The sequence below is a fragment of the Spea bombifrons genome, chromosome 5, assembly GCF_027358695.1.
Source record: "Spea bombifrons isolate aSpeBom1 chromosome 5, aSpeBom1.2.pri, whole genome shotgun sequence".
Lineage (NCBI taxonomy): Eukaryota > Metazoa > Chordata > Amphibia > Anura > Pelobatidae > Spea > Spea bombifrons.
In genome coordinates, this window is record NC_071091.1 from 13,102,715 (window position 1) to 13,117,609 (window position 14,895).

The 14,895-nt window shown below is 37.7% G+C and overlaps 1 protein-coding gene across 1 annotated transcript in view; it reads left to right on the top strand.

Annotated features, from left to right (window-relative positions):
• The window catches only part of DNAJC1 (DnaJ heat shock protein family (Hsp40) member C1), a 60,582-nt gene that overhangs the window by 42,153 nt on the left and 3,534 nt on the right, over positions 1-14,895 (top strand). The window contains exon 9 of the mRNA XM_053466024.1: positions 9,492-9,611. Coding sequence (XP_053321999.1) covers positions 9,492-9,611 — 120 coding nt within the window. The remainder of the gene's footprint in view (positions 1-9,491; positions 9,612-14,895) is intronic.

Sequence of the window (14,895 nt, forward strand, 5' to 3'; positions counted from 1 at the left end):
CACGGCAGGGCTACCTGTACATGGGATGGAACTAGCCTCATATGGTCCTAAATGGACAGGGCTTAAGGGGATGAACAGATGGCCCACACACCCTGCCCAGGGAAAGAGAAAAGTGACTCTGAGACCCGGAGAAGTTGTGCTTCTCCAGAAGACTCCAGGTGAAACCAGAGTTCCTACATCATCCTGGTTATATGTGGGGGAAGTGACCTTTCCAACCCACTATATGCTGTAGTAAATGTAGCTTTAGTCGCAAGTTATTGTCTATTTCTCCAAACTAACAAACTTTGCACTTTCGGTTTGTATCCTATCCATGCCCTCAACGTCACAGAGGCTTCCGTTTGGTTGTATGGCTGCTGTGATTATTCTAATGAGATCAAACTAATAAGATTAAAGAGGGAAAGGATGGTGCCATGTTAGCTAGCAGAATAGACATGAGTCAAGGTACTTTTGTAATTATGAAATATGAAATCACAAAAACGAGAAAAAAGACCGTAAACTGTAAAAAAACAAAAAATACTATAAGCTAATATAAAATATAACCCCGCAAGCTGTTGGGACACAAGTTCTTCTTCTTCAGGCCCAGTGAAACCCATGAGTCTGAAATCGCAAGAAACAAATGAAAGTTATACAGTTGGACCTGTGAGATTTTCAGGCAGAAACAAACATTGATCGCTGTGCTGTTATGTGGATATGGAAATGTTGGAGGAGCAGAAATGTCAGATTTTATTTAAGTGTCGCTGTTTATCATCGGAATCTCATGGAAACGAGCGCAGACGCAGGATGTAAACGCCGCAGCCTGTTTCCTGCTTCGCGTCTCTCCGTACCGCCCTATCCTGTCACCCTGCGTGCGTTTAACCTTTGACCTTGGAAACAGGAAGGCACCCCCACGGTTATTTTTATCGCCTTTAACCACTTAACACCCAAAATGACACATGCATTATGTAACATTTCCTAACGTTTTATTGACACCAAATGTACTATGTGTGTTCTGTTTGCCTGGTGTACAACGCTGCGGGATATGATAGCTTTATATAAATCAATAAATATCCCTTCTCCATAACAAGATCGCATTCATTCGGGGGACCTTGCAGATCTATCACAAGTTAGAGATTGTACTGCAATCGTTTTATAAACAGATCCAGTGCGTACACTTTCTATTGAGGCCGAAGATGCGGGCGATCTGTCTAGTATATTGTATAAAAATATTCTTTGTCCTTCTGCATTTGCGGAACGAGACACTGCAGTTGGCGATCAGTGAGACTGTCTTGGTTTTGTACGCATTGTGTCCTCTGCACTTGGTGTAAATACGGTTAGGGGGACTTTTGTATTATTCCCTGCACTCTTGTATTCCCTAATTGTCATTTCAGTAGTACTTTAATTAAGCGCTTGAGTACCTGTGGGCTCAAATCCAGTGACCTCCTCATGCCTCCAGCATCCAGAGAATTCTATACAGAATTGTAGAACACCGCATCGGTTACCCTCTCTGGCATTCAATGTGTTAATTGTAGCTGCTGATCCGTGTAATTCAGCCATTTTAGAATTGTCAGATTATTATTAGTATTAATAGACTATATCATATTACACAGTACTAATACTCGTTGATCCAAGAGAGTTATTTAGATTCACAGAATACACCACCTTTCATTTCAGAATGTCCTGACATCTCAAAGCAAATTCTCCAAACCAAAACTATACAAGTTATTTATAAACTGAGGGAAAATATGCTAAATTTGCAATGTAGTCACGGAAATCTTTGTCAGAATGCTCATTTGTGAGCATAATCATACAAACTACCTGCGATGGAAACATAGAGGCTGCCCCACCACCCTGTGGATTAGATGATTTCACCTGCAGTCATTGAGTCGATTGCTGGAAGACATTTCTCTACATTATGTAGTAACATTAAATACAACTTATAGTTTCAGAATGAGCTAACTGCATGCAATCAGGTTCCATACTATGCGGTATTTCTCAAATCTACAATAGAATGCAAGCTCTTCATAGCAGCTATTTGCTTTTTTTAACTATGATGGACAACCAAGTTGACCTGTCCCTTGTAGGAGCAGCCTGGTCCTATTTGCATGTTAGATTCATATTGGGGTGCGTTTAACTCAATGCGTGCTGGAGTTCTTTCTCATTTAACTCCTCCCCCAGCTGCCTCTACTGAGCGCGTGGGGCGGACCTCGGTATGCTGCTTGCACATGCTCGGTAGGACTCCCTTTCTAGTCAGTAGGAGTCTCTTTTTTTTTTTTTTTTTTTTTAATCAATAGGACTGGCTGCAGCCAATCACATACATGCTATCTGAGCACTATTGGTTTGCTAGCACACCTTTTGATTGGATGCTGCTTTAGTGACTGAAACGAGAGTGCTACTGAGCATGTGCAAGAAGTGTGTAAACTAATGCTTCCTCGTTTCCGTAGAGACAGCCGTGGAGGAGTTTAATGAGACAGAAGTCCAATTTTCTAACTCCAGTAGCTAAACAATGCATGCTCTGATTTAAATGTAAAAATCATTGGATTCCATGCAAAATGGACAGCGACATGAAAATAGTTTGGGGACTGTTTTGTTTTTTGTTGAAGATTTGACGTATTTGGTAAAACCGTGTTAACATACTTTGTTGCAAGACTTTGGACACAATCTACCCCTCCTAGTCTTCTCCACCAGTTATAAAGCATGTTACAAAGATAAATCAAACGCTGTAACATGAGCAGCGAGTCGTGAATAGTGGAACATTTGAGGGGGGGGTAGAGCATGTAAATATAACACTTAAACCTATATATTTAAAAATTCTGTGTTTCTTAAGGTGATATCCACTCCTTTTCGTTGTGGTGGGCTACGGATTAGTTCTGATGGGCTACGGACTAGTTCTGGTCACTAGACAGGAGCACAGCATAATTCTTTCCTATCTTGCAGCCCTGAATGGGTTAAGACACTTTATTCTTATGGCTGCTTCCTCTGAAAGCAAAGGGGAGTTGAGGGCCGTTTCTGTCCTGATAGCCGTATCAAACCTTATGCCAGGACATTTGTATTATTCCCCCAGGAGAGAGCTCGATTCCTTAATTGCACGGATCACTTTAAAAATGAGCTCATCTCATTTTGCGGTAGGACAGGTTACCATGCCAATTCTCTCTCTCTTTCTAGCTCGCCTTCTTTATGGTCGGTGTCTGGTTAATCTTCCTGTTTCTGTTCTGAAATGTGAAACCTGTTTCTCCATGCATGCAGATCACCGTTAAACTCACATTCACACAGCCCAAGTTCATCCTGCAGTATTCAGCGAGGAGGTCTGCATTGTGTTTTCAGACAGCGCGCCGGCAGCCTTTGTTACGTGTTCTCTAAGTAGCAAAGTTTTAATTCCCCCCCTCCTTTCACCAGTTTTAATAAGAGTAACGTGACATAATCTTATCTATGAGGTCACATAGTAGTAGTTTCCACTTTTATACTCTGCTCCTCATCTCAATAAGTTCAGAAAAACACGTTTTAGCTTTGGAAATAATGATTTTAATAAAATAAATCAAAATCATTTATAAATAATAAAATCATTTATTAACTGCTAAAATATGTTGATTTTATAGAAAAAAATGTAGAATGTGAGTGTCCTAATCCTAATCAATATTTGCGGGGTATTTAATGCTGCTGGGTAATTAGTTCATTATATATGTTATTCTTAAATAAATCATTTCATGTTGTATGTATGCGGCAGGACACACCAGGGAGGGTGGTTACGCAGAAATAGTTTCAGGGCCTTGTGTATTTCATAATGGCTTCCTGCATCTTGTGCCTTTAATCACATAATGGAAAAGTACATTTTATTAGTCTATAATTACACATCCCTGTAGTGTCTTTGTGCACCTATTAAGTGTTCAGAGACTACGCGGCCTTTTCCTTCACACGTTGCATTGTGAGTACTGATATTATGTGGATTTGTGCTGATTTCCCTTTTTTTTTTTTAAATCACCTTTTATGAACCGTTCCTCGGCTCTATGTCAATATGGCGCCCATTTATGTTCAGATATGTTGTGGAGAAGATGTCAATTCTGCACAAATATAATTATTTTATAATAATTACCTTACACATCCCTGGTAATAAATACAGACGTCGTCATATATGGATAGATACGAATATGCATTACCTTTTGAGATTACTTGGCCATTGATACAATAGCTGTTGGCGCCAAAGATTATATAAATTATATTTATTGGAAATCCCAACCTGTCTATGGCGCCGACACCTATTGTGTTCTAATTTAGTAAGATTTGTTTTCTCAGTGACTTGCTGATAGCTATGATGATATCTATAATATTAAGAAGAATGATTTTACACAGGTTAACCTCTACTGTTTTATATGTTGCTTGTATTAGGGAGACCTTTCTGAGCAAAAATAATTCTCCTGCAGAGTTTCATTCGTTTGAAACACACGGTTTAGCAAATATCGATATTTTATAACCAAAAATATCTTCCTACGTGGAGTGTCCTAACGCTTGGTATTAGTGGTCGTGTCCACCTGAATTATCCCTACTTGCTCATGAACTTAGACGTACTGAGCCCCTTTGCATATCACTCATCTTCCTTTAATTTTAGCGTTCTTGTGATCCCCTAACTCACTCTTCTTCTTTTTCACCATTTTCAAAAGATTAAGCCTTTTTTTTTTGTCCAGCTCATGTTACCGATTGTTCCCTTGATCTTCTAGCGTTGTCTATACTCTATACAAGCTCTCCTCTGTCTGCCATCAATCATTATCTTATTATGTCAGATTATTTTCGGGTTCCTTTATGTAGTTCTTAAAACCTACATATTTCCAAAATTAAACGCTGAGATCTTCAGCACGCTGTCTGGTTAGTTTTGAAACGCGTTTGTTAATAGTAAAAAAAAATGGAATGTATGTATAGTATAAACCAGTTTGTCATACGTCTTCTAAAATCCATATTAATTCTGACATATCCAGTCAACAGGTTGTGTGATGCAAATCGGCGAGTTGCATGAAGATGGTACTTGATCTTTTTGACGTCTTAATAATGCAAAACGGAAATTTAGGTTAATCCTTTTTTCTGTATTACTCTGTGTGTGTGTGTGTGTGTGTGTGTATATATATATATATATATATATATATATATATATATATATATATATATATATATATATATATATATATATATATATATATATATATAGTGTGTGTGTGTGTGTGTATATAGATATTCCATTCACTTATACTTTGTGGTATTCTCCATTCTGGAATCCTCCTAAACTTTTTTTTTTTTTTTTTTTCCTCTGTTTTCTTGAACATTCTTGAAAAAAAATAGACACCATGTTGTCAGCAAATTAGTTTAGTAAATCCTGTGGTGTCAGTGAATGGGTTAAGCTTATGGTAAAGCCTCAATCTAATACGATATTCTAGTCTCTTCCACTTCGATTTCTTTGAAAGTGACTGTTGGGAAGAAGTATCTTAAAGAAAATGTCTGAAAATAAATATTTTTAAAATGAAACTTCCTTTATATGCATTCGGTTAGAGTCTGTAAGTTATAAAATAACTTTTCTTTGTATAGATGATTGGATATAAGTATAAACTTAAAAATACTTGTTTAAAACAATAAAAAAAAACTAGTTATAGATGTTCTAAATTCACTGCCTGTATTCATCAAAACAACTGCTTAATGGTTGCTTATTACCCGATAGGAAAGCAACTGCAGACGGAGCCTTTGAACAAGTCTTCAAAGTGCGTTCTTGGAATTATGTGTTGAAATCTGAAGGATTTAGCAGCCTTGAAGCTCCTTAAAGAGAAATTTCTGATAAAGCTTGTTGCTTGTTCATTGTAGTCAGCCGTGAATTCCCGCAGACGTTCTTCCTAACACCAGGCAGACTGGCCTTCAGCCTTATTACCTTCGATAACACGACGAATAATATATACGTCAACAAACGCCAGAGGATATTTAAAAGCAGATAATACCGACGTGCGACATTCTGATTTGGAGTTAATCTATTTTTTTATAACAATGAAGGATTTATGTATTGTGAGATGTTTAGGTGTTGTAGTGGGCAGAGTATTTTCTTTTATCTCTTCTCCTCTCCTACTCTTTCCGTTTTAACCCTTCCTTCTCCTTTTTCTTTCTCTATTATTTTTTATTATTATTATTACAGTTGAGACACAGCTTCAGAAGTCCATAGTTTGTAATTTATCTAACAATCTGTAAGTTTAACATAAAAAATACATAGGGGTGACAAAAGAAAAACAATATAATTAAAAACTATACCGCAGCATTTGGTTTCATTGTTTTCAAGAATTAAGAAAATCTTAGAATTAGCCTTTTCTTCTCTAGTTCAGAAAATTAATAAAGCCTTTGCCTCGTTGTGGAACGTACAGGACCGATAATGCATTTTATTCTTGAAAATCCATTTATTCTGGGAGTTAGAATGAAACTGCCAAATGCAAAAATAAAAATGTTGCCATGTGTGTAGACGCAGCCCTTCGCAGAACTGTGGTGCATGTTAACCTGCAACGTACATACTGTGTATAGGACCAAAAAAGGGGTATTTATCCCCCCCCCCCCCTCATCTGCTTGTGTGTTTCATCTGCTGTAAAACTCAAACGATATACATTGCGGAGCTTCTCACCATATGGCAGCGTCCACGTGTGCTGGGAGTACACATTCCTAGCCAGGTAATAAGGTGCTTGTACTAACAAGCATTTGTACAGATGTTTGCTTGAGGTTCAAGATTTATGTTCTTCACGTATTCCTTTTTTTCTCCAGACTTGGCAAATAAATCCAGATACTGCAGAAGATACGCAGAGCCCACATTCTGGAAACTAAACTTTGTGTCTTCGCCAGCTATTCCTATTCGGGGGTTGAATTCAAAGTTACCCTTTTTGTTTTATTAAGGGTATTTTCTTTGTGGCTAGAACTATTTTTGTGTACAGATTTATTTTTTTCTTTCGTTGTGAATATTTTTTTTAATTAATCTCCGTAAACCAGCAACATGCTTTAAGACTTTAAGAAAATCTAGAACTTCTGTTTTACATTTATTTTATATCTGTATTTCTTTTTTTGGATATTTGTAACAAGAAATGTTTATGCTCCATGTTCCTAAGCCACACTAAATGTTTACTTTGTATTCAATATGGAGATTCTGTCTCGAAGCTGGACCGTTTTTGATGGCAAATCTGAATGCTAGTGAAGCCATGACAGCTGTCCGCTCCCCATGTGGTGTCCTTTATTGCTCTGCTGCGGCGATGAATTCTTTTCCCAATGTTTCTGTAATATTGGGTGCGCATGTTTCCAAGTGACAAAGCAGTATGCTTATGCTTATGCATTCATTTGACTTAAAGCTACAGTTGGCCCCGCATTAAAACGTTCACGCCGAGGCCACCCTAGTGGTCGCTGTGGTAGTCCGATCACAGTAAGCCCTGTTCTGTCTGAAGATGCGGCTGAGCCGCTGCTGAGGAAGGGCACTTTCACTAAAGCTTTTTGTCAAATATTAGAAATGTGCATATGTTTTGAGACAATTCATCAACCCAAATCAAGATCAATCAGCGTCTCTCTTGTTAATTGGTTTGATGTGAACTTGCAGCATGATCACACTATGCTAAACGGCGATGCTGTGATTAAAACGTTCCTCGTTGCATCATTAACTATTAGCTGTAGAATTTAGAATTTGCATAATATACACTCTCTCTACCGTTTACGAGTTTGGGGTCGCTTAGCCGCTTTCATGGGAAAACAAGGAATTTTCTAACTGTAACATAATTGCAAAAGGGTTAAATTTGGATTAGCGAACACGACGGAACACAGGAGTGATGGGAGCGATAAAGGAGTGATGGGAGTGATAAAGGAGTGATGGGAGTGATAAAGGTCCTCTGTACTCCTATGAAGATATTCCATTAAAAATCAGCCGTTTCCAGCTACAATAGTCATTTACAGCATTAACACCGTCTGCGCTGGACGACTGTTATTTTAATGGACAAAATGTGCTTTTCTTTCATAAAAAAGGAAATTTCTAACTGACCCCAAACTTTGTCTCAACGTTTGTTAGTGTGATTTTGTATGAATTATGTCTGTCCGCAAAATTATGCAAAACTATAAAAAAATATGGGATTCCTTTTTTCTCCCGTTTTAACGTGCATTCAATTACTTTGTTTAGTTTACATAACTTAATGAAAATATCATTAGCCTGCATTGAGGACTAGCTGTCCAAAACTCACCTAGCGGCTGTCCAGCACCAAATATAACGTTGGTCAGCATATAATAAAATGCCTTTTCTGACTAAAATAGTGCCTTGCTTTTTATTGGTTTTATTAAAAGAGAAAAAAAAGAAACATTTTTAAAAATGTTTCATTTCGGATACCAATAATTTTATTATATATATATATTTATGCATATTATATAATATACAATCCCTTGCCTATTATATATGTCTGTTATTATATGTCTACATATACGCTTATGTTGTTAGCTTGCAACCTATGGATTTTTTAGTGCTTGCGTTTTCATGTATACGTTTGTTCAGCCCAGCAACGGTGAATATATTTAGGGATTTGAAAATTTCACGAACAAAGGATCACGTGGACCGAAAATAGGATGATTGATAAAAACCTGCCTGCTATTGGCCATTATTTACTGACTCTTAAGTGGCAGGTTGGATTTATGCTAATTTATCTGCTTCGGGGGAACATTGTTGATAGCCGAACAAAGTGAATAAAAGTAGTTTGCTTTGCAAATGAATGCAAATGGTGCAGGCTTTCGGGAAGCCCTTTAACGGGGGCAATGCTCTTTGATTATGAGTGAAGCTGCCATTTGGACATGGTGAAAAGAGCACGCTTGAACCATTGATTAGGGGAGACAGTGAAAGAAGTCAGGAAGGGTCCCGTTAAGCTTGCGGTGCGGCAGGCGGATGTCCGTGTGGTTGGAGCGCGGTGGGAGAATGACAGGGGGGATTAGTGTCAGGGAGACGCTTTGCTGTAGCTGTGGAGATGGTCCCTGGGGTCACTCACCTCTGACTGTTGTTCTCGGCTGATGGCTTGGTAATGAAAGGGCTGGATGCAATGCCTGTTCATTATCACGAATGGTGATTAGAGGAGGTATTTATCTCTAAAGGTTATGCTTTGTGTTTCAGATATATCCTTCAGAGATGTTTGCGTTCATCTAAGGAATAGAATACATGTTACGTTTAGATGTAAAGCACTGTCCTCCTTTACTAAGATAGATATTGACGTAGCTTTGCCGTTATTAAGCATATTGCATTTTGGGTATTGCTGATTGAAGCTCTGAAGTATCGCTTATTTCTGTATTAATTTGATCATTTTTAAACGTCGGATCTAAAATTTAACGTAAAATCTTAAATGTTAGCAGGTTTAAGTGTTTGCCATTTTTTTCTGAAACAAAAGCAGTGTTCTTTGTCGGTTCTGGCTATACGAATTTAATGTTTAATGTTTTTCCCGTTTTTAATTTCTTTACAGGCTCTCCCATTTACACTGTACAATGTATTGTTTCTTTTTCAGTCACCTGAATGGACGGAGGAGGATCTCTGCCAGTTGACAAGAAGTATGGTTAAGTTCCCAGGGGGGACTCCTGGTCGATGGGAGAAGATTGCACATGAACTGGGTCGCTCGGTGGCAGATGTGAGTTCACTTAGATTTGCATTGTACAGCGAGTGACAAACCAGAACAAGACAGGCAGAGTAAAAGGCACAGCTACGCATGGAGCCTGGCCATTGTCTTTTGAAAGAGAGCGCAATCCTTTTAGGTCTCTGGAAGGGAACCATTAACTAAGTAAGCTGGAAGCAGATGTGAGCAAGTCCCCTGCTCTCCAATTAACAGCTGTAACTGATCAGCTGTGCCGGGGATTTGGGTGCTCGGAGCTTTAAGCTACTGTAACCTGATTACAGAAAAACAGTTCCATTTACAACGCCCCCAGTGCCAGTACCTGGCACGGAGTATGACAAACAATACAATCATTAAAGTAAAATACATTAGTGAGCATTTCAGTATGTGTGTGTATACGTGCACACATATATACATACACATATACACACACACATACCCCCCCCCCGATCAGCCATAACATTATGAGCACTGACAGGTGAAGTGATATATTAGGCAGCAAGTGAACATTTCGTCCTCAAAGGTAGAAGCAGGAAAAAGGGGCAAGCGTAAGGATCTGAGCGACTTTGACAAGGGACAACTTGTGATGGCGAGACGACTGGGTCAGAACGTCTCCAAAACTGCAGCTCTTGTGCGTCGAAGTGGTCCAAGGAAGGAAAGCGGTGACAGGATCATGGGCAGCCGAGCTCATTGATGCACGTGGGGGAAAAGGCTGGTCCATGTGGTCAAAAAAAAAAGGGAAAAAGGGTTAAACTAACCGGAACTGTTAACTCCCCACATACCACTTTACATCCATTCTTGATCTCATTAAGTAATTCATATGCTGTAATTTTACTAGCGTAGGAGGAACCTAGATAAGTCCTGCTGATCATAGGAATTTGCATTTATGGTTGCTTTTTCTTACCTGAATGCTGGCTTTTATCATTTTAGTGCCATCACAACAGTCAAAGTAGTTACATAGACTTAAATTAAATATGCAGCTAGCGCTCTGTACTTATTGAAAGTCCTTTATCACACATATTATCAGTTGGAACTATGTATTTGATCGGCGGGCTTTGTTCTCTAAACCTACCACTGAGTTTCTACTTAATTTGGCCGCTTTTGGTGGCACGTCCCCGTAGTTCTGGGAATCTTATGAGAAAATGGTTCATCAGACTTTGAGAATCCCAGCGTGTACGATATTGTAACTTAATTATCTGTTTGGTACAGGAGTAGCACTAATGTTCCCTTTGAATAGAAGTCTAATAAATCCATAATCCAGTTCACGGCTAATAGACTAGTTTTAGTACAATAAAAATGTCTTTAATTAATTAAAGTAAACTATAACCATTCGAATCAGGTTTGTAACAATACATCACTCTGCTACCATTAAGAATACTATTAGAACATTAAAGGTTAAAAAAAGCTTTTTCGTCGAATGGGAGATAACCAGATGTCTTCTATTGTACAGCGCTACGGAATTTGATGGCGCCATATAAAACAATAAATAATAATATTGTGAGGCGGTAGCCACGTTGTTGGGTTATTGTACATTAAGGTGCGTGGTAGAATCCACATATACTTGTGCCTTGAGTCATATAGAGCTAAATATATGCTAAATACTTAAAGTGGTGAATGATATCTTTATGAAGTAATCACTGTGCATCTAGAGAAACTCTTTATAAATATCATACAATTTAATTTAAAGAAATAATCTGTCTAGATTCATAAAACTCACTATATATTAAATTAACACGTTCCCCTGATATGACAGTCAGGGCGCAATATTGGAATATTATGTGCAATAAAAAGGGCAGCCTTGTAGTGTTTTTTTCATCGTTGGTTTATATGTCGCCAGGCGGTACCCTCTATTTACAAACCTAAGGGCTTATTTATTGGCCTCATCTGTTGCAGGGCCTCAGTGTTCTCTTCTCCTGCTTGCACACAGATATTTTGTCTTGCATATATGTTATCCTACTAGTAGATCCAAATGTTAACCCTTTCTTCGACTAGCCTCTGCCTAAGATCCTTTTACTGTCGTATTATTACATCACATGTTTAGGGAATCCGGACATTTTTACCCTGCGCCCTAGCGCCATCTATTTTGTCTGGGCTCCAAACTTTCAGTTCCTTCCTATGTTAAACTGAAATGCCCCACGTGCCCCATGTGCCAACGTGTACGCTGATTTTCCTATATCATATATCATATATAGCTGAGAAATAAACCACTGCAGTCGATATTTTATTTTTAAAAGTAGTGAAATATATATATATAATGTGTCCCCATTGCAGGAAACCGGTTAATTAGATTGGTTGTTATGAAAATACCCGATTACGGAAGAGAGAATAGATTTGGAAGGAAGCTAGTCAATGTTCCCGGCCGTTGACCAGGTTACCTGTACGTAGTACTCCCCGGCAGCCTCGCACATCTGTTCCGTGACCCATTTTCCATACTCAGTCCTTCGCTCGAGGCTTAGCACTCCTTCCCTTCTTATGAGAACAATTGACCCATTTATGTTGTATTCGTTATTGTTTTTCAATTAAATAAATGCATCTACCGGTTGATGTAACTTCAGATTTATTTGCAATGATCTCCATCCTGATACAGCTTATATGATTTTATAACGTTTTAGGAAAGTATTTATATGTAAAATGAATACGCTAAACCACAGATTAAAGTTCAAAAGTTTGGGGTCACTTAACATGACATGAAGTGGATCAGAAATACAGCGCAGATATTGTTTACGTTGTAAAGGACTTTTTAAATTGAATCTCTTCATAGGAGTACAGAGGCCCTTTATCACTCCCATCACTCCTTTGTTCCGATGGCACATTGTCTTCGCTAATCCAGGTTTAAGTTTAAAAGGCTATTTTGATGGCCTTTTGCAATTATGTTAGTTAGAAATTTCTTTGTTGCCGTGAAAACGGCTAAGTGACCCCAAACTAAAAATACGGCGCTGATATTATTCTAAAAAAAAAATGTGTAGAAAAAGGAAAATAAAGAAAAATAAATGAATATCTATGTGGAATAGATATGTGTGAAAAATAAACCACTACCCCTCAATAAATAGACTTATTTAGAGGTAATTAATTCTAACTCAAGTATGTGAATTTAAATTATAATTACCAGTCTTATATCTATCAATGAGAAGAGATAAGAGGAAGATGGGAGGTAGTTTTCAATATTTTTAGATGTAGTTAGTAAAGCAGCTAGTCCTGGGGATTTAAGGAGTTCCATTTGCTTGGGGAAACCTATATTGACAGAAAATTAGCTAAAAGAAGACAGCGCTAAGGCAATATACAGGTATAAAAATATATATTTTATAAAAAAAAAACACAAAAAGATACATGTCAAATAATAAATGACACAGCTTGTACAAGAATATAGATGTCAAGCATTCATATCTCAAAAATATATCCAAAAATAGACATACAACAAACAATACATTTCAGAATACAATTAAGAGTAAAACTCACTGTTTAGTTATGCCTGGCCAGACTTGGCGCAGTTTTTTATAATAAAATATATATTTTTATACCTGTGTATTGCCTTAGCGCTGTCTTCTTTTAGCTAATTTTCTGTTATATATATATATATATTTTATATTAGGGACATCAAATTGTGTAAGCGCTGCGTAAGTTGTTGGCGCTATATAAATAAAAGATAATAATAATAATAATAGAGGCAAAAAACTACTGTGCATGAAATATAATACAACGGAAATTTCCAAAACACCCATTTTTTTGTGATTTGTTTTGTAAGTTGTGCGCCACAATCCACCTGTTACATTACTGTAGAGACATTTGGAAACCCACACATAAGTGATCAGTGTGTGTGTGTGTGTGTGTATATATATATATATATATAATATGTGTGTTTTTCTTTTGGGTACATTCATAGAGCGGATGTGTCATTCACATGTGATATTGCGATGGCCACACGCACACTTAGCGCAAGTAAAATGTTTATAATGTTAATTTATAGCTTTCACCAGACGATTTTTGTAACCACAAAGACCACTTAAACTGTAAAAATAACAGGAAACACAAACTGTTTGGCATGCAAAACAGGCCATAATGTGATTATTAGCTGCAGGTTTTTTAAATTAAAGGCAGCAAACTCTCGGATTTCATACTTGTGAAGTAGTCTTCCTCCGTTGCCTGAGACGATGTAAGCTGATTCGGCTTCTCGCTGTGGTTACTAATCTCCCCAATTCAGGTTGCGATAGCAGACCGATAGGGGATTTAACTGCTGCCTGGAAAAGGGCTCAGGTACGAAGCAAAACAACAGACAGGTGGATAGATTTAAGGCGACTTTCTTAATTACTATTCTACCCGGCCATGTGAGCCAAGGAGCACAGCCAGATAAACCGCCTCTGGGAAAAGTGTACGCCAGCCGCTGTTTTTGCTCTACCGTTGACTTAGTCTTGTTGTTAGTTATTTCCAACAGCATGTTCATAATATATATCTTTTACATTTCTGTTATAAGCAAAATAAAGGATATCCATCGATGTATGATGAGGCTCCTCGGCTCCAGGAAAATGTACCGATACAGGTTAAACAGAAAAAAAAAACCCAAACAATAAAAGTAATGATATTATTGGTAATAGATTCTGATTGCTAGGTATGTGATCTGCAGGCAGGATATCATTGTCAATATTGTCTTATTTTGAATATTTTCTGCTTTAAATTATATTATCTCTGCCCTCAAGCTGCAAGTAACCATGTTGTATAAAGAGATAATTTTTATTTGTTTCTAGTTCATCAACCCCCTTTAGGACAGTCTTTTTTTTCATTTAAGTTGAAGAATTTTCCTAAGTCGTTGTCCAGCCCTAATTTCCTCTTTCTCATAAATATTAGATGGAAATGTAGGGCTTCCTTAGAAATACCAACTATTATTAAAGTGGGCCATTAAACCATTATAAATTGTAATCATTTTTTTTTTTTATAACAAAATAAAAATGTTATTGTACTTGTCTTGATTTTGATCACACCTCGCATGCCTAGGATTTTGATCTATGTTGCCTTTATGGTAATCTAGTAGAAGGTGTGCATCGCTTTTTGAGAGCTCATAATACATAATGCTCACAGATTGCAAATCATGCCTCCAAAAGTATAGGTTTCTAAAAAGCAAACAACACAGGCTATTTTTTTTTTTTGGGGGGGTTACCCTCTTCTCACTCTGATCTCTCTACCTGCTGATCACACAAAATGATCTGATGATATACTTTATCCGAGTTAAGAGGCCTCCGACGTTATTGGGGGGTCTGAGCAGAATGCTTAGAAAGTCTTTCCACCATTGCCGACAAATACCCCCTGCCCA